General features: G+C 38.3%; 1 protein-coding gene across 1 annotated transcript; it reads right to left on the bottom strand.

The window, feature by feature from the left end:
- Window positions 1–883: 883 nt before the first annotated feature.
- Window positions 884–25,180, bottom strand: LOC133643335 (dynein axonemal heavy chain 12-like). Its single transcript, XM_062037822.1, is given in 13 exon segments — window positions 884–1,080; window positions 4,188–4,341; window positions 4,484–4,612; window positions 4,670–4,798; window positions 10,965–11,144; window positions 11,231–11,336; window positions 11,443–11,614; window positions 17,709–17,954; window positions 19,476–19,634; window positions 20,940–21,074; window positions 21,155–21,214; window positions 21,376–21,506; window positions 24,623–25,180. Coding segments are annotated over 12 exon segments (1,797 nt in total). The 5' UTR covers window position 21,506; window positions 24,623–25,180.
- Window positions 25,181–26,354: the final 1,174 nt, after the last annotated feature.

Here is a 26,354-nt window from a genome sequence, read left to right as displayed (position 1 = left end):
TTATATATATGTTAGATTTTTTTATAGCTTTTTTAGTCTATTTATACCTGCATTGTCCTTTCCACCCTTACACTTTCCATCATTGTAACTGAGCTACTTTGTTGAACAATTTCCCTTGTGGATCATTAAAGTTTGTATAAGTCTAAGCAGCTCAGACGAGGCACCAAGCAGTGTGGGCGGGAAGCGTTTCCACAGACGCGGAAGGAGATTTTCACAACAAAGTTCTAAAGCTTAGTGATATATCAGACATATCAGATTGTAGGTGGTTTTATTTTGTACCATTTGCGTTCTTATTTCACTGCTTGTTGCATTTTTGTTACGTTTCACTTGACTGTAAAATATGTCGATCGAAAGGGGGTGTGACGTTCATATTTTGTCAATATTCAGTGTTTTATCGTTCGTAGAAAAATGTAAAATTCCATTGTTTTTTAAGGCGGTCTGTCATGAAGTTTTTAGCATTCAATCAGACATTATTGTGAGGTTTTGTATTAGTGTTCCTAAAAATAGATATACCGGCCCCCAGACACATTTTTTTCTCTAAATGTGGCCCCCCCACCGAGTCAAAATAATTGCCCAGGCCTGGTCTTGACTCACGACTGTACTGCCAAATCATTTGTGAGTGAGTTTTCTCTTGCAGGTAGCAACAATTGTTTAGTGTAAAAGCACAGAGGAGCTGAATATTTACAGTTTGACAAGGAAATAAAAGTTGTCTCACCTCAACTGTCTTAACACCGGAGACGACTATATAGGTGAGCTCTGATCCCAATTTCAGAGACGGCGCCCTCTGTGACAACTAACCCCCGTTCTCTAGCAACATAAAAGTCTTTCCAGGTGTCATAAAAAGGTGAGCTGACGGAATATAAATCACTTTGAAGTAAAACCGTTACTGTGTGGCAAAATCAAATTTTGTGGACAGCACCTCCTGTCACCCGTGAAGGTCGTACTCCCGGTAAAGAACGTAGTCCTTCAGTCGCCCTGGCAACGGCAGGAAGCTCATGAAGACCGGCGACCGCAGACGAGGGCGACCGAGGCAGCGGCGAATCCTCAGACGACACAGATGCTGCAGGCAGCGAGCGTTCTCTAAAGGAGGTGGGAGGAGCAAACAATAATATTCATATTCACTTTTGACCGTAATGGTTTTAACTAGGGATGTCCGATAATGGCTTTTTGCCGATATCCGATATTCCGATATTGTCCAACTCTTTAATTACCGATACCGATATCAACCGATATATGCAGTCGTGGAATTAACACATTATTATGTCTAATTTGGACAACCAGGTATGGTGAAGATAGGGTACTTTTTAAAAAAATTAGTAAAATAAGATAAATTAAAAACATTTTCTTGAATAAAAAAGAAAGTACAACAATATAAAAACAGTTACATAGAAACTAGTAATGAATGAAAATGAGTAAAATTAAGTGTTAAAGGTTAGTACTATTAGTGGAGCAGCAGCACGCACAATCATGTGTGCTTACGGACTGTATCCCTTGCAGACTGTATTGATATATATTGATATATATAATGTAGGAAGCAGAATATTAATAACAGAAAGAAACAACCCTTTTGTGTGAATGAGTGTAAATGGGGGAGGGAGGTTTTTTTTGGGTTGGTGCACTAATTGTAAGTGTATCTTGTGTTTTTTATGTTGATTTAATTAAAAAAAACAAAATTAAAAAAAACGATACCGATAATAAAAAAAACGATATATCATATATCGGCCGATAATATCGGCAGGCCGATATTATCGGACATCTCTAGTTTTAACAATCTTGTTAATAAGTACATCGTCACGGCGTAGAAATCCCCCGCTTGCTACCCTGGGAACCATGTAGCTCGTCATGTTGCCATGGTAACAAGAGCTGGGTTGTTCAGGGCCGCATGACCACGGCCTGAGCTTTTCTTTCATTTAAGTCCGCCGGTTAACATTTGGGAACCAGGGTGGGGTGACAGAAGAAAGGTAAAAATATAATGAATGTGTGTGGCAACAAGTTATGTTTACTTTTGCACCTCATAGCACACAATCGTGGTGCGTTCAAGGGACCCTGATCAAAACTGAGGCGTCACTAGTTTTTAAAGATAGTATCATAATGTGTTATGATTAGGGGTGTAACGGTACACAAAAATTTCGGTTCGGTACGTACCTCGGTTTAGAGGTCACGGTTCGGTTCATTTTCGGTACAGTAAGAAAACAACAAAATATACATTTTTTGGTTATTTATTTACCAAATTTGTAAACAATGGCTTTATCCTTTTAACATTGGGAACACTATAATAATTCTGTTAATCAACATTAAACTGCCTCAAGTTGTTGCTCAGATTAAATAAAATGACAAAACTTTTCTTCTACATATAAAAAGTGCAACATTAAACAGTTTCAAGTCAACTCATCATGCTTAATTTATTACAGCATTTGGGAAGCCTGTAGTTGATTTTTATTATGTAAATGTTATATTTTTATCAACATGTGATAGCAGGGACCCTGCCATTCAAAACTAGGCTGCTGCATTACTAATGATTCATAGGCCTACTGAAAGCCACTACTAGTGACCACGCAGTCTGATAGTTTATATATCAACGATGAAATTTTAACATTGCAACACATGCCAATACGGCCGGGTTAACTTATAAAGTGACATTTTAGATTTCCCGGGAAACTTCCGGTTGAAAACGTCTATGTATGATGACGTATGTGCGTGACGTCAATGGTTGATACGGAAGTATTCGGACACATTGAATCCAATACAAAAATCTCTGTTTTCATCGCAAAATTCCACAGTATTCTGGACATCTGTGTTGGTGAATCTTTTGTAATTTGTTTAATGAACAATGGAGACTGCAAAGAAGAAAGTTGTAGGTGGGATCGGTGTATTAGCGGCTGGCTGCAGCAACACAACCAGGAGGACTTTGAGTTGGATAGCAGATGCGCTATCCGACGCTAGCCGCCGACCGCATCGATGATCGGGTGAAGTCCTTCGTCGCGCCGTCGATCGCTGGAACGCAGGTGAGCACGGGTGTTGATGAGCAGATGAGGGCTGGCGTAGGTGGATAGCTAATGTTTTAGCATAGCTCTGTGAGGTCCCGTAGCTAAGTTAGCTTCAATGGCGTCGTTAGCAACAGCATTGCTAGGCTTCGACAGGCGGCACAGCATTTACCTTGTGGTTACAGGTCCAGTGTTTGGTTCGGTGTCTCCTGATAGTAGTATTGTTGATCTGCTGTCTATCCTTCCAGTCAGGGGCTTATTTCTTTTGTTTCTATCTGCATTTAAGCCTGATGCTATCACGTTAGCTCCGTAGCTAAAGTGCTTCGCCGATGTATTGTCGTGGAGATAAAAGTCACTGTGAATGTCCATTTCGCGTGCTCGACTCTCATTTTCAAGAGGATATAGTATCCGAGGTGGTTTAAAATACAAATCCGTGATCCACAATAGAAAAGGGAGAGAGTGTGGAATCCAATGAGCCAGCTTGTACCTAAGTTACGGTCAGAGCAAAAAAAGATACGTCCTGCACTGCACTCTAGTCCTTCACTCTCACGTTCCTCATCCACGAAACTTTCATCCTGGCTCAAATTAATGGGGTAATCGTCGCTTTCTCGGTCCGAATCGCTCTCGCTGCTGGTGTAAACAATGGGGAAATGTTGTAACAAATAATATTTCTATTAAATAGGCTTTACTTTGCATTTTAATTAACGTGGGATCATTTTTTGTATTTAGAAATAATAGTACCAACTTTTTTTTCTTTTTTTTTTTTTTTCTACATTTGTGGCACTGGCGTGGCGCCCCCTGATGGACGGCGCCCTTAGCATTTGCCTATACGGCCTATGCCACGGGCCGGCCCTGACAATAGCAATAGGAGAGACTATTCATCCCTGAACACCATGGAGTTCATGTAGGCTTAATGATGCACTTACATTATTATATCAACTATCAGAGACAGAAACTCTTCATTTAACATAATGTCCTTTTTTGCTGCTTCAACACAGCTCAATCAACACAGAAAAAGGTCAAGTGAAATAACAGACAGACAGGGCTTTGCTGTCCGTAACACACACACACACACACACCGCAAAATGAGCTAACGTTACGCTAAAAGCGAATTAGCCTTCACCTCAAGCGCGTGCGTGTTCGGTCTAATAAGTAATATTAAAGACCTAAGTCTTGTTTAGGGTCACGCTGTCCTGATGTCACCTTGCAGCCTGCAAATGTCGCTCCATTGCTGCTGCTCCATGAGCACCGCCTTCAGCTTGCAGCACAAGGTCACATGATCCACATAGTCCAGCAAGACCCGGACCACGTGGCCTGAAAGATGCTTGAGCCACGACACGGTGATCACCTCGCAGAACTGCGCTCACACACACACACACACACACACACACACACACACACACACACACACACACACACACACACACACACACACACACACACACACACACACACACGTCAACATGTGTCTCATGTGCACTCGGGGTGTGTTTGCGTACCATCGTGTCTTTGATGACTGTGTCACTCCAGCCCTCGTACTCCTCCGGAACGTGGCATCCGTCGCCATAGGGACAGTCAAAGCAGCGCTGGACGTGGTAACCATAGCTACACAGCATCCTGAGAACCACCTGACACACACACGGGTCACAAGAAGAGCCCCCGTAAGCAGCTGTGAAGACACGCACCTGGTCGTCGAGGGCGTACTGCAGGGCCGAGGGGAAGTGCGTGGTGTTGATCCTGGAGTAGAAGTTGACGTTGGCGCCGTACCGCAGCAGAACTTTCATCAACTCGTAGTTGCCCGAGCGCAGAGCCACCTGACAAGATGGCAGCAACACTTCAGCGATCCCGTCCAAACTTCCAAACAAAGTTCTTTAAATAGATGGTTTTTTCCCCAATAATAATTAAAATACAGTAGAGCCTCCAAACTCAAACAGTTCTTCACTTTTTCCTTTTTTTTTTTCTTCCAAAATGGAATAAATTCATTTTGGTCCTCAAAATTCTACACACAATACCCCATAATGACAATGTACTAACGTTTTTAGAACATTTTCCGATTTCTTCGTTTTTTTTATTTTTTAATGCATTTGCAAAAAGGTTTAAAATGATGGGGTATTGTGTGTAGAATTTTGAGGACCAAAATGAATGTATTTTATTTTGGAATTAGGCTGTAAAACATAAGAAAAAATGGAAAAGTGAAGCACAGTGAATACTTAGTGGACACACTGCATGTTGTGTCAGGATGCTGGTGGAACTCCAATTGGCAGTTAAGTTCATTGACTTTTTACCTCATAATTACCACTTTATCTCATAATTACCACTTTATCTCATAATTATGACTTTTTACCTCATAATTATGACTTTATCTCATAATTTCGACTTTTACCTCATAATTATGTCTTTTTACCTCATAATTTCGACTTTATCTTATAATTATGACTTTTTTTATTTTATAATTATGACTTTTTACCTCATAATGTCTTTTTACCTCATAATTTCGACTTTTTATCTTATAATTATGACTTTTTTATTTCATAATTATGACTTTTTACCTCATAATTATGACTTTTTACCTCATAATTATGTCTTTTTACCTCATAATTTCGACTTTTTATCTTATAATTATGACTTTTTTTATTTTATAATTATGACTTTTTACCTCATAATTATGTCTTTTTACCTCATAATTGTCTTTTTACCTCATAATTTCGACTTTTTATCTTATAATTATGACTTTTTTTATTTTATAATTATGACTTTTTACCTCATAATTATGTCTTCTTACCTCATAATTTCGACTTTTTATCTTATAATTATGACTTTTTTAATTTCATAATTATGACTTTTTACCTCATAATTATGTCTTTTTACCTCATAATTACGACGTTTTACCTCATAATTATGACTCTTTACCTCATAATTTCGACTTTTTATCTCATAACCTTTTATCTCATAATTCAGATTTTGTATCTCGTAATTTTGACTTTTTACCTCATAATTATGACTCTTTACCTCATAATTTCGACTTTTTACCTCATAATTATGTATTTTTACCTCATAATTTTGACTTTTTTAATTTCATAATTATGACGTTTTACCTCATAATTACCGGTATGTCTTTTTACCTCATAATTTGGATTTTTTTTTATCTCATAACATTTTATCTCATAATTCAGATTTTGTATCTCATAATTTTGACTTTTTATCTCATAATTATGACTCTTTACCTCATAATTATGACTCTTTACCTCATAATTATGACTCTTTACCTCATAATTTCGACTTTTTAAATTTCATAATTATGACGTTTTACCTCATAATTACCGGTATGTCTTTTTACCTCATAATTTGGATTTTTTTTTATCTCATAACATTTTATCTCATAATTCAGATTTTGTATCTCATAATTTTGACTTTTTATCTCATAATTATGACTCTTTACCTCATAATTATGACTCTTTACCTCATAATTATGACTCTTTACCTCATAATTTCGACTTTTTAAATTTCATAATTATGACGTTTTACCTCATGATTACCGGTATGTCTTTTTACCTCATAATTTTGATTTTTTTTATCTCATAACATTTTATCTCATGATTCAAATTTTGTATCTCGTAATTATGACTCTTTACCTCATAATTATGTCTCTTTACCTCATAATTTCGACTTTTTACCTCATAATTATGTCTTTTTACCTCATAATTATGACTTTTTTAATTTCATAATTATGACGTTTTACCTCATAATTACCGGTATGTCTTTTTACCTCATAATTTCGATTTTTTATCTCATAACATTTTATCTCATGATTCAGATTTTGTATCTCGTAATTTTGACTTTTTATCTCATAATTATGACTCTTTACCTCATAATTTCGACTTTTTACCTCACAATTACGTATTTTTACCTCATAATTTCGACTTTTTATCTCATAATTATGACTTTTTTTATTTCATAATTATGACTTTTTACCCTGATAATTATGACTCTTTACCTCATAATTTCGACTTTTTATCTCATAACCTTTTATCTCATAATTCAGATTTTGTATCTCATAATTTTGACTTTTTATCTCAAATTTTTGACTTGTAGCTCATAATTTTGACTTTATGTAATCATTTTGATTTTTCTGTCTCATAATTATGACTTCTTACCCCATTTTTATTTCATGATAGAATTTTAGTCTCATAATTATAACTTACCATTGTTTTTTTTGTGTGTGGTGGAAACGGGCTCCCATAAAATTCTAGGGATAAAAAGTCATGGGGTAAAAAGTTTAAATTATTTATGTGATAATTATGACTTTTTCTCTCATAGTGTGCATGCGTAATGGGGTACTTTTGATCCTAGAACAGATTGTAGAATTGACTTGATGTTACTTCCTGTATTGAAAAATGGTAAAAGACCTTTGACCCCTTTTAAATACCGTATTTTCCGGGCTATATTTGAGAAGAAATAACTATTTTTACATATATTAGCCTTACGGGACTTTAGGGTGCAGATATACACCGGTACGAAAGATTTTATAAAGGTTTCTTTACATAACTTAATTGTTTCCAAACGGTGTCTGTAACACGGCAGTAAAACGGCTGATCAAACAAAACAGAAGTCATGGTCATGGACCCACTAGCTGCACAAGCTAGCTCTCCAATCAGCTAAAAAGACTCAATAACTCCACGGTGACATTTTGGTGAATTTAGGCAGTGAGAGAAATAGTCTGTTCCCGTGTCAAGCTGCGGCCATCGCAAAATCTTGATGACCTCCGTATAAACTGTCCATCATTCAACTGTAAAAAGACATAAATCCCTGAACTGTAATAATATTACGAGGATATTTGACTACGATTGACCCTGAACAGGATAAGATGATAAACAACCCAAATATATCGCAGGTGAATTCTGTATTTTGGGTCACATTGTAAGCACTTTCTTTCAAGTGTCTTCTAGAAACTGGATTTAAGGCTCTTTGAGGAGATTTTCCTTGTAAAGAACCGTTCAAAAGATGGCGCCTTATTATCAATGTTGGTGTTTTTATTCAAGGTAATGACCACTGGTAGCAGAATCATTTTAGTTCACACCAATATAACTATTGATGGCAAATGTTCAAAAACATTCCATATTTTCTTGTGCTTTGACAGTGATGTCACTATTTTTGAATTTTCAACAATACTGGAAAAATACACAAATAATCAGCAAGAATAAAATGTACAAATCCATGTCAAAACATAAACTAGAATAAAAATGTGAATTGTACGACCCTGCATGGTGTGTGAACCACTTCACTTATCAGAACTAAGAACCAAAAAAGGGAACCCAAATCAAAAAAATAAAATGAAATGAAAATAAAAAGTCGAATTTATGAGATGAAAAGTCATAATTATGAGATAAAATGTGGAAATTATAAGATAAAAAGTCATATTTTGAGATAAATAATTTAAGACTTTTTATCCCTGTGACATTTTATGGAAGCCTGTTTCTGCCACCAAAAAAAATCCCCAATGGTAAGTCATAACGATGAGATAAAAAGTCATAATATGAGATAAAAAGTTGCAAGTATGAGTTAAAAAGTCATAATTATGAGATATAAAGTCAGAATATGAGATACAAAGTCATAATTATGAGATCAAAAGTTGGAATTACAAGATAAAGTTGGAATTATTAGTCATAAGTCATAATTATGAGATTTAATCATAATTATGAGAGAAGTCCTGATTATGTGATAAAAAGTCATAATTATGAGATAAAGTTGCAAGTAGGATTTAAAAGTCATAATTATGAGATTCAAAAGTTAAAATTATGAGGAAGTCATGATTATGGGATAAAAAGTTGAAATTATGAGCTAAAAAGGCATGATTATGAGATAAAAAGTTATGATTAAGGGATAAAAAAATTAAATTATGAGAAAAAAAGTTAAAATTAATGAGAAAAAAAGTTGAAATTATGAGAAAGTCGGAAAAAGTCATAGTTGAGATAAATAATTTTGAATTTCAACTTTCTTTGTTGAAATTATGAGATAAAAGCCATAAGTATGAAATAAAAACTTGACATTATGAGACACAAAGTCATAAATATGAGATAAAAAGTCATAATTATGAGATCAAAAGTTGGAATTACAAGATAAAGTTGGAATTATTAGTATGAAATAAAAAGTCATAATTATGAGATTTAGTCATAATTATGAGATAAAAAGTCATAATTATGAGATAGAGTTGCAAGTATGATTTAAAAGTCATAATTATGATATTCAAAAGTTGAAATTATGAGATAAAGTCATGATTATGGGATAAAAAGTTGAAATTGAGAGAGAAAAAGTCATGATTATGAGATAAAAAGTAATGATTATGGGATAAAAAATTGAAATTAATGAGACAAAAAGTTAAAATTAATGAGATAAAAAGTTGAAATTATGAGAAAGTCGGAAAAAGTCATAGTTATGAGATAAATAATTTTGACTATGACTTTTATCTCAGAATTTCAACTTTCTTTGTCGAAATTATGAGATAAAAGCCATAAGTATGAAATAAAAACTTGACATTATGAGACACAAAGTCATAAAGTTGTAATTATGATGTAAAAAGTCATAATTATGAGATAAAAAGTCGTAATTATGAAATATAAAGTCGTAATGAGATAAAACGTCATAATTATGAGTTAAAAAGTCATAATTATGAGATATAAAGTCAGAATATAAGATACAAAGTCATAATTATGAGATCAAAAGTTGGAATTACAAGATAAAGTTGGAATTATTAGTATGAAATAAAAAGTCATAATTATGAGATTTAGTCATAATTATGAGATAAAGTTGCAAGTATGATTTAAAAGTCATAATTACGATATTCAAAAGTTGAAATTATGAGATAAAGTCATGATTATGGGATAAAAAGTTGAAATTATGGGATAAAAAAATGAAATTATGAGACATAGTTATGAGATAAATCATTTTGACTATGACTTTTATCTCAGAATTTCAACTTTCTTTGTCGAAATTATGAGATAAAAGCCATAAGTATGAGATAAAAACTTGACATTATGAGACACAAAGTCATAATTATGAGGTAAAAAGTCATAATTATGAGATAAAAAGTCGTAATTATGAGATAAAGTTGTAATTATCATGTAAAAAGTCATAATTATGAAATATAAAGTCGTATTGAGATAAAACGTCATAATTATGAGTTAAAAAGTCATAATTATGAGATATAAAGTCAGAATATAAGATACAAAGTCATACTTATGAGATCAAAAGTTGGAATTACAAGATAAAGTTGGAATTATTAGTATGAAATAAAAAGTCATAATTATGAGATTTAGTCATAATTATGACAGAAGTCCTGATTATGTGATAAAAAGTCATAATTATGAGATAAAGTTGCCGGTATGATTTAGAAGTCATAATTATGAGATTCAAAAGTTAAAATTATGAGATAAAGTCATGATTATGGGATACAAAGTTGAAATTATGAGATAAAAAGTTATGATTATGGGATAAAAAGTTGAAATTATGAGAAAGTCGGAAAAAGTCATAGTTATGAGATAAATAATTTTGACTATGACTTTTATCTCAGAATTTCAACTTTGTTTGTCGAAATTATGAGATAAAAGCCATAAAAACTTGACATGAGATACAAAGTCATAAATATGAGATAAAAAGTCATAATTATGAGATAAATGATTTTTATCTCATAATTTCGACTTTCTTATCTCACACTTATGACTTTTTATCTCATAATAATGACTTTTTATTTCATACTTATGGCTTTGTATCTCATAATAATGACTTTTTCTCTCACAATCACGGTAGAGATATAGAAAGATACAGAAATGTGCGTGCACACAAACGCCATTTGGGCTAACAAAAAGAAGAAAAAAGATTGGATTCAGACACGGTGTTCCTGCACTCGTGAGAGGTGTGAGTGTGGGTGTTGGTGTTGGTGTTGGTGTGGGCCCCCGCAGTGACGCGGCCTCCTGTCGCTCGCACCTGCAGACATTTGACGGGGTCCTGGTTGGTCAAAGCTCCGGCCTCCAGCAGCAGGCGGACAGACGCAAGGTCGTTGTTGGACACGGCGAAGAAGAGCGCCGACTTCCTCTCGTCGTCGTAGCCTCGACGCACGCAGGGATGCAGCATGTAGTTTGGGTCGAAGCCCTCGTCCAGCAGCAGCTGGAAGACCCACTTACGTTTATTAGACACTCACACACACACACACACACACACACACACACACACACACACACACACACACACACCTTGATGCAGTGTGTGTGTTCTCCAGCTGCTGCACTGTGTAGTGGACTCATTCCGCTGTTGCTGATGTCATCCATAGACGTTACTGGGATGAGTATCTTCAGAACTCTACACACACACACACACACACACACACACACACACACACGCACACACACACAGTAATGAATAAAATGAAGGTAACCATGTGCTTCTTCCTCCGATTCTCATTTACTGCAGGTGTCCCCTGTGAGCGGCCCGGTGGATCGGCAGGTGCCAGCTCTGTTTAGCCACGTTGGGGTCGGCGCCGTATTCCAGCAGCAGCTCGACGATGGCGGCGTCTCCGCTCGCACACGCCTCGTACAAGATGGAGGCCCCGTCCTGCGCCTGACACGTCACGTCTGCTCCTGGCCAACAGCACACACAAATGTAACGTGTGACCACCACAAATGTAATGTGTGACCACCACAAATGTAACGTGTGACCACCACAAATGTAACGGGCGACCACCACAAATGTAACGTGTGACCACCACAAATGTAAAGTGTGACCACCACAAATGTTATGTGCAACCACCACAGATGTTACGTGCGACCACCACAAATGTAGCGGGCGACCACCACAAATGTAACGAGCGACCACCACAAATGTAGCGGGCGACCACCACAAATGTAGCGGGCGACCACCACAAGTGTAAAGTGTGACCACCACAAATGTAACTCGTGACCACCACAAATGTTATGTGCAACCACCACAGATGTTACGTGCGACCACCACCAATGTAACTCGCGACCACCACAGATGTAGCGGGCGACCACCACAAATGCGACGAGCGACCACCACAAATGCGACGAGCGACCACCACAAATGCGACGGGCGACCACCACAAATGCGACAGGCGACCACCACAAATGCGACGGCAAATGCGACGGCAAATGCGACGGCAAATGCGACAGGCGACCACCACACATGTGACGGGCGACCACCACACATGCGACGGGCGACCACCACAAATGCGACGGGCGACCACCACACATGCGACGGGCGACCACCACACATGCGACGGGCGACCACCACACATGCGACGGGCGACCACCACACATGCGACGGGCGACCACCACACATGCGACGGGCGACCACCACACATGCGACGGGCGACCACCACACATGTGACGCGTGACCACCACAAATGTAACGGCTGACCACCACAAATGTGACGGGCGACCACCACACATGTGACGGGCAACCACCACAAATGTGACGCGTGACCACCACAAATGTAACGGCTGACCACCACAAATGCACACATGTGACGCATGACCACCACAAATGTAACGGCTGACCACCACAAATGTAACGGGCGACCACCACAAATGTAACGGGCGACCACCACAAATGTAACGGGCGACCACCACAAATGTAACGGGCGACCACCACAAATGTAATGTGCGACCACCACAAATGTAACGGGCGACCACCACAAATGTAACGTGCGACCACCACAAACGTAACGTGCGACCACCACAAACGTAACGGGCGACCACCACAAACGTAACGGGCGACCACCACAAACGTAACGGGCGACCACCACAAACGTAGCGGGCGACCACCACAAACGTAACGGGCGACCACCACAAACGTAACGGGCGACCACCACAAACGTAACGGGCGACCACCACAAATGTAACGGGCGACCACCACACATGTAACGGGCGACCACCACACATGTAACGGGTGACCACCACACATATGACGGGTGACCACCACACATATGACGGGTGACCACCACACATATGACGGGTGACCACCACACATATAACGGGTGACCACTACACATATAACGGGTGACCACTACACATATAACGGGTGACCACCACAAATGTAACGGGCGACCACCACAAATGTAACGGGTAACCACCACACACATAACGTGTGACCACCACAAATGTAATGTGCGACCACCACAAATGTAACGGGCGACCACCACAAATGTAACGGGCGACCACCACAAATGTGACGGGCGACCACCACACATATGACGGGCGACCACCACACATATGACGGCCGACCACCACAAATGTAACGGGCGACCACCACAAATGTAATGTGCGACCACCACAAATGTAACGGGCGACCACCACAAATGTAACGTGCGACCACCACAAATGTAACGTGCGACCACCACAAATGTAACGTGCGACCACCACAAACGTAACGTGCGACCACCACAAACGTAACGTGCGACCACCACAAACGTAACGTGCGACCACCACAAACGTAACGGGCGACCACCACAAACGTAACGGGCGACCACCACAAATGTAACGGGCGACCACCACAAATGTAACGGGCGACCACCACAAATGTAACGGGCGACCACCACACATGTAACGGGTGACCACCACACATATGACGGGTGACCACCACACATATGACGGGTGACCACCACACATATGACGGGTGACCACCACACATATGACGGGTGACCACCACACATATAACGGGTGACCACTACACATATAACGGGTGACCACTACACATATAACGGGTGACCACCACAAATGTAACGGGCGACCACCACAAATGTAACGGGTAACCACCACACACATAACGTGTGACCACCACAAATGTAATGTGCGACCACCACAAATGTAACGGGCGACCACCACAAATGTAACGGGCGACCACCACAAATGTGACGGGCGACCACCACACATATGATGGGCGACCACCACACATATGACTGGTGACCACCACAGATGTAACGGGCGACCACCACAAATGTAACGGGCGACCACCACACACATAACGTGTGACCACCACACACATAACGTGCGACCACCACAAATGTAACGTGCGACCACCACAAATGTAACGGGCGACCACCACAAATGTAACGGGCGACCACCACAAATGTAACGGGCGACCACCACAAATGTGACGGGCGACCACCACACATGCGACGGGCGACCACCACACATGCGACGGGCGACCACCACACATGTGACGCGTGACCACCACAAATGTAACGGCTGACCACCACAAATGTGACGGGCGACCACCACACATGTGACGGGCGACCACCACAAATGTGACGCGTGACCACCACAAATGTAACGGCTGACCACCACAAATGCACACATGTGACGCGTGACCACCACAAATGTAACGGCTGACCACCACAAATGTAACGGGCGACCACCACAAATGTAACGTGCGACCACCACAAATGTAACGTGCGACCACCACAAATGTAACGGGCGACCACCACAAATGTAACGGGCGACCACCACAAATGTAACGGGCGACCACCACAAATGTAACGTGCGACCACCACAAATGTAACGTGCGACCACCACAAATGTAACGTGCGACCACCACAAATGTAACGTGCGACCACCACAAATGTAACGTGCGACCACCACAAACGTAACGTGCGACCACCACAAACGTAACGGGCGACCACCACAAACGTAACGGGCGACCACCACAAACGTAACGGGCGACCACCACAAACGTAACGGGCGACCACCACAAACGTAACGGGCGACCACCACAAACGTAACGGGCGACCACCACAAACGTAACGGGCGACCACCACAAACGTAACGGGCGACCACCACAAACGTAACGGGCGACCACCACAAACGTAACGGGCGACCACCACAAACGTAACGGGCGACCACCACACATGTAACGGGCGACCACCACACATATGACGGGCGACCACCACACATATGACGGGCGACCACCACACATATGACGGGCGACCACCACACATATGACGGGTGACCACCACACATATGACGGGTGACCACCACACATATGACGGGTGACCACCACACATATGACGGGTGACCACTACACATATGACGGGTGACCACTACACATATAACGGGTGACCACTACACATATAACGGGTGACCACCACAAATGTAACGGGTAACCACCACACACATAACGTGTGACCACCACAAATGTAATGTGCCACCACCACAAATGTAACGGGCGACCACCACAAATGTAACGGGCGACCACCACAAATGTGACGGGCGACCACCACACATATGACGGGCGACCACCACACATATGACGGGCGACCACCACACATATGACTGGTGACCACCACAGATGTAACGGGCGACCACCACAAATGTAACGGGTGACCACCACACACATAACGGGTGACCACCACACACATAACGTGTGACCACCACACACATAACGTGCGACCACCACAAATGTAACGGGCGACCACCACAAATGTAACGGGCGACCACCACAAATGTAACGGGCGACCACCACAAATGTAACGGGCGACCACCACAAATGTAACGGGCGACCACCACACACGTAACGGGCGACCACCACACACGTAACGGGCGACCACCACAAACGTAACGGGCGACCACCACAAATGTAACGGGCGACCACCACAAATGTAACGGGCGACCACCACAAATGTAACGTGCGACCACTACAAATGTAACGGGCGACCACCACAAATTTAACGAGTGACCACCACAACCTTCTGGGCCCTGCTCAACTTCTGAACTAAAAGTATGGATTCTTATTACTGTATTTTTCCCACGCTTTGAACCCTGCGGCTTATAAAACGATGCAGCTAATTCATGGATTTGACTTTGCTCACGGCCATAATGTTCTGTATTCACCAAATAGTTTTATATCACACGGAAGGAGACACTAAAAAGGTGTGTTATTGTTTGTGTTTTGGCGCCATCTTTTGGACAAGTTCGCTCACTGCAGGTGCTGCAGATTGAAAATGTACTTCCTGTTTTGTACCTTGAACCGGAAGTATAACCGTCCATGGCATTTCTACTAGTATGGATTCTTCATTCATCACTCCAAGCAACTTTTGTAAGTTTTACAATATAACTAAAACTATTCTTACTTACTAAACTGCCCTGTGTGTGATGTCTGTAGGAATGTTTTTTGCATGTTTGTACGTGCTATCGAAATGTAATGATGCTAGCGTTGTTAGCATTAGCAAATATGCTAACACATTTTAAGAGTGTCTGTGTTAGTATTATTAACTTGCAAAGGCATTCTTTTTGTACTGTTTCAGTTTTGTAAATTCACCAAAATGTCACCGTGGAGTTATTGAGTCTTTTTAGCTGATTGGAGAGCTAGCTTGTGCAGCTAGTGGGTCCTTAACAATGCCTTCTGTTTTGTTTGATCAGCCGTTTTACTGCCGTGTTGCAGACACCGTTTGGAAACAATTAAGGTATGTAAAGAAACCTTTATAAAATATTTCGTACCGGTGTATATCTGCACCTAATAGTCCCGTAAGGCTAATATATGTAAAAATAGTTATTTCTTCTCAAATATAGCCCGGAAAATAAGGTATTTAAAAAGGGGTCAAATGTCTTTACCATTTTTCATACAGGAAGTAACGTCAAGTCAATTCTACAATCTGTTGTAGGATCAAAAGTACCCCATTACGCATGCACACTATGAGATAAAAGGTCATAATTATCACATAAATAATTTAAACTTTTTACCCCATGACTTTTTATCTCAGAGTTTTATGGGAGCCCGTTTCCACCACACACAAAAAAACAATGGTAAGTTATAATTATGAGATAAAAAGTCGAAATTATGAGATAAAAAGTCGTAATTATGAAAAAGTCGTAATTATGAGGTAAAAAGTCAATTATGAAATATAAAGTCATAGTTATGAGGTAAAAAGTCGAAATTATGAGGTAAAAAGTCTGAATTATGAGATAAAAAAGTTATAATTATGAGGTAAAAAGTCTGAATTATGAGATAAAAAGTCGTAATTATGAGCTAAAAAAGTTATAATTATGAGGTAAAAAGTCTGAATTATGAGATAAAAAGTCGTAATTATGAGAAGTCGTATTTATGAGATAAAAAGTCAAAACGATGAGATAAAGTTGTAATTATGATGTACAAAGTCATAATTATGAAATATAAAGTCGTAATGAGATAAAAAGTGAGAATTATGAAGTAAAAAGTCTGCATTATCAGATAAAACGTCATAATTATGAGGTAAAAAATCAAAATTATGAAATGTAAAGTCGTAATTATGAGATAAGTCGTAATTATGAGGTAAAAAGTCTGCATTATCAGATAAAACGTCATAAGAGGTAAAAAGTCAAAATTATGAAATGTAAAGTAATTATGAGATAAAAAGTCATAATTATGAGATAAAAAGTCATAATTATGAGGTAAAAAGTCGAAATTATGAAATATGAAGTCGTAATTATGAGATAAAACGTCATGAGATAAAAATACAAATTTTGAGGTAAAAGTCGAAATGAGATATTAGTTATAATTATAAGATAAAAAGTCAAAAATATATGGTAAAAAGCCCAAATGGTGATATAAAAAATGTATAACTAAGAGATAAAAGTGGGAATGAAGAGATAAAAGGTCATAAATATGAGGTAAAGAGGGTATTTAAAAGGGTCAAAGGTGTTTCCTACACAGCAAACATGGCATGATGATGTCCGTCCTCACCTTTCCTCAGCAGGACCTGTGCCGCCTCCAGGTGACCCTCCTGGGCAGCCAGGGCCAGCGGTGTGAGGCCAAAGCGGCTGCGGGCGTCCAGCAGCGCCTTGGCCTCCAGCAGCAGGCTGACCAGCTCGACTCTGCCCAGCCGAGAGGCCTCGTGGAGCGGCCGCCGTCTGTGGAGACCCTCCTGGTTGACGGAGGCTCCCCTCTGGAGCAGCAACTTCACCAGGTGGACACGGCCGGACCGGATCGCTGCAGACCACCACGATGAGGTCACAAGTCATTTCATCACTCTGACTGATACTGATGCTTCTGATACTGACTGTGTCTGATACTGATGCTTCTGATACTGATTGTGTCTGATATTGATTGTGTCTAATACTGATGGTGTCTGATAGTGATGGTTCTGATACTGATGGCTCTGATACTGATTGTGTCTGATATTGATTGTGTCTAATACTGATGGTTCTGATACTGATTGTGTCTGCTACTGATGGTTCTGATACTGGTGGTTCTGATACTGATAGTTCTGGTACTGATGGTTCTGATACTGATGGTTCTGATACTGATGGTGTCTGATACTGATGGTTCTGATACTGATTGTGTCTGATATTGATTGTCTAATACTGATGGTTCTGATACTGATTCTGTCTGATACTGATCGTGTCTGATACTGATGGTTCTGATACTGGTAGTTTTGATACTGATAGTTCTGATACTGATGGTTTTGATACTGATTGTCTGATATTGATTGTGTCTAATACTGATGGTTCTGATACTGATTTTGTCTGATACTGATCGTGTCTGATACTGATGGTTCTGATACTGGTGGTGTCTGATACTGGTGGTGTCTGATACTGATGGTGTGTGATACTGATGCTTCTGATACTGATGGTGTCTGATACTGATGGTTCTGATACTGATTGTGTCTGATATTGATTGTGTCTAATACTGATGGTTCTGATACTGATGGTTCTGATACTGATTGTGTCTGATACTTTATGGTGTCTGATACTGATGTGTCTGATACAGATGGTTCTGATATTGATTATGTCTAATACTGATGGTTCTGATACTGATGGTGCCTGATACAGATGGTTCTGATACTGATTGTGTCTGATACTGATGGTTCTGATACTGATTGTGCCTGATACAGTTCTGATACTGATTGTGCCTGATACTAATGGTTCTGATACAGATGTTTCTGATACTGATTGTGTCTGATACTGATGGTCTGATACTGATTGTGTCTGATACTGATGGTTCTGATACAGATTGTCTGATACCGATGGTTTTGAGTCTGATTGTGTCTGATACTAATTGTGTCCTGAGACTGACTGTGTGTGATATTGATGGTGTCTGATACGATAGCATAATTGTATCACTGTAACTCCCCCTTCACCTCAATGTATTTGACATGTGATACAGAGTATTACTTCTCCTAAACAAACAGATGTTATGTAGAGCACCAGGAAGTAGACAAACAATCAGAGTATGATACAGTAGGAAGGGGATTCATTGAAGCCTCCTTCATCAAGGTTTACCTGACACATGAAACGTGACAAATCGGGCGGGTGTTGAATATCTTCAAATGTGTTTTGTGGCAATTCCAACTTTGACCACAGTGTCAGTGTCTATGTAGAGTGGCGCTTTCCATCATTTTCAGCAAATGATCAACCCTCCCTCTTCCTCTCACGCGAGATCCGCCCAGGAATGGGGCGGTATGAATCCTTTCCCTAATGTACACCATTATGGGTTGGCAACATCCCGTACCTAAAAGCAGCGGGGAGTCCTGGTCCTGGTTCTGCGTGTCGGGCCGAGCCCCGCGGTCCAGTAGGAAGGAGACATTGTCCACTAGTCCTCCTTCCACCGCCAGTAAGAGGGCCGTGTCCCCAGACTGGGTCTGATACTCCATTGACTCCTCGCCTGAAACTGGACAAGGGGGTGGTGTCTGATACTGATAATGTCTGATACCGATGTTCAGATGCTGATTGTGTCTGATACTGATGGTGTCTGATACTGACGGTTCTGATTACTGATGGTGTCTGATACTTACTGATGGTGTCTGATACTGACTGGTTCTGATACTAATGGTGTCTCAGTCTGATACTAATGTTGTCTGATACTGATGGTTCTGATACTGATTTTCTGATACTGATGGTTCTGATACTGATAGTCTGATACTGATGTTTCAGATACTGATAGTGTCTGATACTGATAATGTCTGATAACGATGTTCAGATGCTGATTGTGTCTGATACTGATGGTGTCTGATACTGATGGTGTCTGATACGGACTGGTTCTGATACTAATGGTGTCTCAGTCTGATACTAATGTTGTCTGATACTGATTGGTTCTGATACTGATGGGTGTCTGATACTGATGTGTCTGATACTTAAATAAATACTTATGGTTCTGATACCGATGGTGTCTGATACTTAATGTGTCTGATACTGATGTCTGATACCGATTGTTCTAATGCTGATGGTTTTGATACTGATGGTGTCTGATACTTAATGTGTCTGATACTGATGGTGTCTGATACCGATGGTTCTGATGCATATGGTTCTGATACCGATGTTCAGATGCTGATTGTGTCTGATACTGATGGTGTTTGATACTGATGGTGTCTGATACTGACGGTGACTGATACTGATGGTGTCTGATACTGACGGTTCTGATACTGATGGTTCTGATACCGATGGTGTCTGTTACTTAATGTGTCTGGTACCGATGGTGTCTGATACCGATGGTTCTGATGCTGATGGTTCTGATACTGATGTTCAGATGCTGATGGTGTTTGATACTGATTGGGTCTGATACTGATGGTGTCTGATACTGATGGTGTCTGATACTGACGGTTCTGATACTGATGGTTCTGATACCGATGATGTCTGATACTTAATGTGTCTGATACTGATAGTGTCTGATACTTATTGTGTCTGATACTGATGGTTCTGATACTAATGGTGTCTAATACTGATGGTTTTGATACTGGTGGTTCGGATACTGATGGCGTCAGATAGTTGATGGTTATGATACTGATGTTTCTGATACTGATAATGTATGATATTGATGGTGTCTGAAACTGATTATGTCTGATACTGATTGTGTCAGATACAGATTGTGTCTGATACTAATTGTGTCTGATACTAATTGTGTCTGATACTGATGGTGTCTGATACTAATTGTGTCTGCTACTGATGGTGTCTGATACAGACTGGTTGTGATACTGACCTCCATAAGTGAGCTCCAGGATGGTTAGGTTGCTCTGTGTGGATGCTTCATGGAGAGGCGTCCATCCTCTGCTGTCCGTCTGGAGAAAAGAGTTCCTCCTCTTACCACACAGATCTTCCACAAGCTTCTCTCGGCCTGCTTGGTCACACAACCAAAGTACTTTATTATTATTATTATTATTATTATTATTATGATGATAAATCAAGTCCACTCACCTTGCCTTATAGCAGTGAAAATAGCAACACTGTCTGCACACTGAGCGCTGGAAGAGATGCATCATTATATATATATATATATACATACAGTATATATATATATATATGTGTATATAATTATATATATATATATGTATACATATATATGTATATGTACAGTATATATATATATTCTGGAAGAATATGCTGATATTTACAGACAGGTGCTCGTCAGCCAGTGTCTGACCTCCTGGTGTTGTTGAAGCCTTCCTGCGTGTGTTTGTTGCTGTCCTGCAGACTCTGCTCGATCACATACTGCACGTCTTCATCCTCCTCTTCATCCTCCGCCATCACCAAGGCCGTAAACTCCATGCTAACACGGCGGGATCAAAGCCGGTTATTGATCGCCTGATCGGCGGCATTTGACAGCATATCATGCAGTATCGGCACTATTGCGTAGGGGGCGTCCCGATACAACTTTCTTGTTTTACCGATGACTGAGCCTTGAATGTTGACTAATACCGATATCGATCCGATACAATATGAGCACGGATCATGTTGCGTACTTCTTTTATTTTGTAGCGTGGAACGTTCGATCAAGTGAAATTCCTCAAACAAAAACCTATTTCTTATCACCTGTCTGAATGCTGTCTTTAAATTGAAATGCAATGGTAATTGGCTTTTTGGTGACACCTCGTGGCCACAATAATTCATTAAAGTCACAACGCAGTAAGTCGAATGTTGCGGACACTTTTGTTACTGGATACCTTCTAGTACGCTTTCGGCCTTGAAGACTTTGTATGTATAAGGAATATGCAACACAGTATTTATTTGATACTTGTTTATATTGACTCATGTTTTAGAGCAGGGGTTCTTAACCTTTAGGACCTTGGGGCCCGACATTTCCACTACAGATACAAATATTAACACTGAATTAGTCATCTTACTGTACATTTAGCATACTGATTTTTTTTTTCGACACTGAATTTTTATCCACCGATTTGGTTTCACACTGAATTTTTATACCTTGTATTTTTTTTTTGTACTGAGATTTTATACACAGATTTTTTTTACACCTACAATGAATTTTTATATGCTAAAAAATTTTTTACGCTGAATTTTTTTATACTGAATTTTTATATACTGATTTTTTTACACTGAATTTGTATCTACTGATTTTGTTTTACACTGAATTTTTATACCCTGGATTTTTTTTGTACTGAGATTTTATACACTTATTTTTTTTACATGTACAATGAATTTTTATACGCATAATTTTTTAGTACTGAATTTTTATCCACTGATTTTTTTTAAACTTAATTTTTATCCACTGATTTTGTTTTACACTGAATTTGTATACCCGTGGGGTTTTTTTTGTACTGAGATTTTATACACTGATTTTTTACACGTTTAAGGAATTTTTATACGCTAAAAAAAATTTCCGCAGAATTTTTTTGTACCGAATTTTTATATACTGATTTTTTTACACAGAATTTTTATCCACTGATTTTGTTTTACACTGAATTTTTATACCCTGCATTTTTTTTTTGGACTGACATTTTATACACTGATTTTTTTACACGTACAATGAATTTTTATACGCTAAAAAAAATGTTACGCATAATTTCTTTGTACTGAATTTTTATCCACTGATTTTTTTTTACACTGAATTTTTATCCACTGATTTTGTTTTACACAGAATTTTTATACCCTGGATTTTTTTTTGTACTGACATTTTATACACTGATTTTTTTTTACACGTACAATGAATTTTTATACGCAAAAAATTTTTTTACGCATAATTTCTTTGTACTGAATTTTTATACACTGATTTTTTTTTTACACTGAATTTTTATCCACTGATTTTGTTTTACACCGAATTTTTATACCCTGGATTTTATTTGTACTGAGATTTTATACACTGCTTTTTTTTATACGTACAATGAATTTTTATACGCTAAAAAAATTTTTACGCATAATTTTTTTGTACTGAATTTTTATCCACTGATTTTGTTTTACACAGAATTTGTATACCCTGGATTTTTTTTTTGCACTGACATTTTATACACAGATTTTTTTTTACACGTACAATGGATTTTTTTAAACATAATTTTTTTTTACTGAATTTTTATACACTGATTTTTTTTTACACTGAATTTTTATCCACTGATTTTGTTTTACACTGATATTTTATACCCTGGATTTTTTTTTTGTACTGAGATTTTATACACAGATTTTTTTACACGTACAATGAATTTTAATACCCTAAAAAAAATGTTACGCATAATTTCTTTGTACTGAATTTTTATCCACTGATTTTTTTTTACACTGAATTTTTATCCACTGATTTTGTTTTACACAGAATTTTTATACCCTGGATTTTTTTTTGTACTGACATTTTATACACTGATTTTTTTTTACACGTACAATGAATTTTTATACGCAAAAATTTTTTTTACGCATAATTTCTTTGTACTGAATTTTTATACACTGATTTTTTTTTTTACACTGAATTTTTATCCACTGATTTTGTTTTATACCGAATTTTTATACCATGGATTTTATTTGTACTGAGATTTTATACACTGCTTTTTTTTATACGTACAATGAATTTTTATACGCTAAAAAAATGTTATCGCATAATTTTTTTGTACTGAATTTTTATCCACTGATTGTTTTACACAGAATTTGTATACCCTGGATTTTTTTTTGTACTGACATTTTATACACTGATTTTTTTACACGTACAATGAATTTTTAGACGCTAAAAATTTTTTTACCCTGAATTTTTATCCACTGATTTTGTTTTACACTGAATTTTTACACCCTGGATTTTTTTTTGTACTGAGATTTTATACACTGATTTTTTTTTACACGTACAATTAATTTTTTTAAACATAATTTTTTTGTACTGAATTTTTATACACTGATTTTTTTTTACACTGAATTTTTATCCACTGATTTTGTTTTGCACTGAATTTTTATACCCTGGATTTTTTTTTTGTACTGACATTTTATACACAGATTTTTTTACACGTACAATGAATTTTTATATGCTAAAAAAAAATTTTACGCACAATTTTTTTGTACTGAATTTTTATATATGGAGTTTTACACTGAATTTTTATCAACTGAATTTTTTTTGTACCGACATTTTATACACTGATTTTTGTACACGTACAGTGAATTTTTATAAGCTAAAAAAATTTTTACGCATTATTTTTTTGTACTGAATTTTTAACCACTGATTTTGTTTTACACAGAATTTTTATACCCTGGATTTTTTTTTGTACTGACATTTTATACAATGATTTTTTTACACGTACAATGAATTTTTATACGCTTACATTTTTTTTACTGATTTTTTATACACTGAATTTTAAAACACTTAAGTCTTTTTCAATGAAATTGTCAGCATGATGTAAAGCAATTCAGTGTCAAAAAAAGCACAAACCTCCACACAAACAGGAAACAGAAGCACTTGATTACCTTTCACTTGCTCCTTGCCGTCTGCTGCTGTCCTTGCAGATGAAAAGACTTCTAACTAATATTATTGTTGTTGTTTACAGCAACACAAAAGTGGACTCCTACCACTTGAGCTGCAGCACTTTGCTGGTGTTGACGTCCCGCAGCTGTTACTATATTTAGAGGAGAAAGCAGTGACTAGTCACATTGCGGACAGGTCAACTCCCCGTCACACCTTTAAAAATATGTTACAATGCCTCTTTTAGTGGGGTGACGTCAAAATATAATGCACTTAAGACAACTGCATTCCTGAGATTTAGAGGAGTCGTGGGAATGGACTTAATGTTTGCTTTAGTAATCATTTCATTATATCACATATTTACAATTTCATATTTCTTGCCCTTTTCCGTTTGTTTATGAGCAATCGCTAACACACGTCCATAATAAATACATCAATACACCGGGAGCAGACCAGGGGCCGTATTTATCAAGCGTCTTAGAGTGCCATTTTACAATTTAATCCTACTCTCAAACTTAAGAATAAAAGCTATTTATCAACGTTCTTAAGTCTAAGAATCACTCCTACTCTCCACGATATTTAAGAGACCTTCAGAGGTGTCCTAAGTGGTTAGGAGTTGCCAGCGGGGGATGGCACTGAGGCGAGAGAGACGTGCGCCAACGTTCAGGGAGCGGAACGATGTCCTGGCTTTGTTTGATGACGAGCAGCTGATCAAACGGTATCGTTTAGATCAGTGGTTCTCAACCTTTTTTCAGTGATGTACCCCCTGTGAACATTTTTTTTAATTCAAGTACCCCCTAATCAGAGCAAAGCATTTTTGGTTGAAAAAAAGAGATAAAGAAGGAAAATACAGCACTATGTCATCAGTTTCTGATTTATCAAATTGTATAACAGTGCAAAATATTGCTCATTTCTTGTGGTCTTTCTTGAACTATTTGGAAAAAAATATAAAAATTACTAAAAATTTGTTGAAAAATAAACAAGTGATTCAATTATAAATAAAGATTTCTACAAGTAGAAGTAATCATCAACTTAAAGTGGCCTCTTTGGGGATTGTAATAGAGATCCATCTGGATTCATGAACTTCATTCTAAACATTTCTTCACAAAAAAAGAAATCTTTAACATCAATATTTATGGAACATGTCCACAACAAATCTAGCTGTCAACATTGAATATTGCATTGTTGCATTTCTTTTCACAGTTCTTTTTGACAGACATTTAAAAAAAAATCGCACATACCCCTTGGTATACCTTCAAGTACCCCCAGGGGTACGCGTACCCCCATTTGAGAACCACTGGTTTAGACAGAGCGGGTATTATTTTTATATATATTATTATATATAGAGCCACCCACACTAGTTTCAAATTAGTTGCCTAATTAATGAATTGGAAAGAAAAGGAAACATTTATTTTTGATTAATTGCCAATATTGTTTGTTTGTTTTGTATTATTTTGTAGTTTGTCAAAATATACACTCCCATTGTCCACTTCAATATTTCCAAGATATTTCTTCATTCTTAGACAAGGGATTCCCTTCCGTGATTGGTCATTTCTATGGACACAGAAATGACGTCATCTAAAATTGCGTTTACGGCACATAGTAATGTCGTAATTCAGCTCTGAGTGTGACACTTAAGATTCAGTCCTACACTTCGCTGAAAGTGTGAGTAAGACGCTTGATAACTAACTTTTAAGTGCATCTTTCAGCGAAGAATTTATTTACTCTTAAGTCAAC

This window comes from Entelurus aequoreus, linkage group LG26 (genome assembly GCF_033978785.1).
Source record: "Entelurus aequoreus isolate RoL-2023_Sb linkage group LG26, RoL_Eaeq_v1.1, whole genome shotgun sequence".
NCBI classification, from domain to species: domain Eukaryota; kingdom Metazoa; phylum Chordata; class Actinopteri; order Syngnathiformes; family Syngnathidae; genus Entelurus; species Entelurus aequoreus.
The sequence above is the reverse complement of the archived record's forward strand: the minus strand, read 5'-3'. Positions and strand labels throughout refer to the sequence as shown.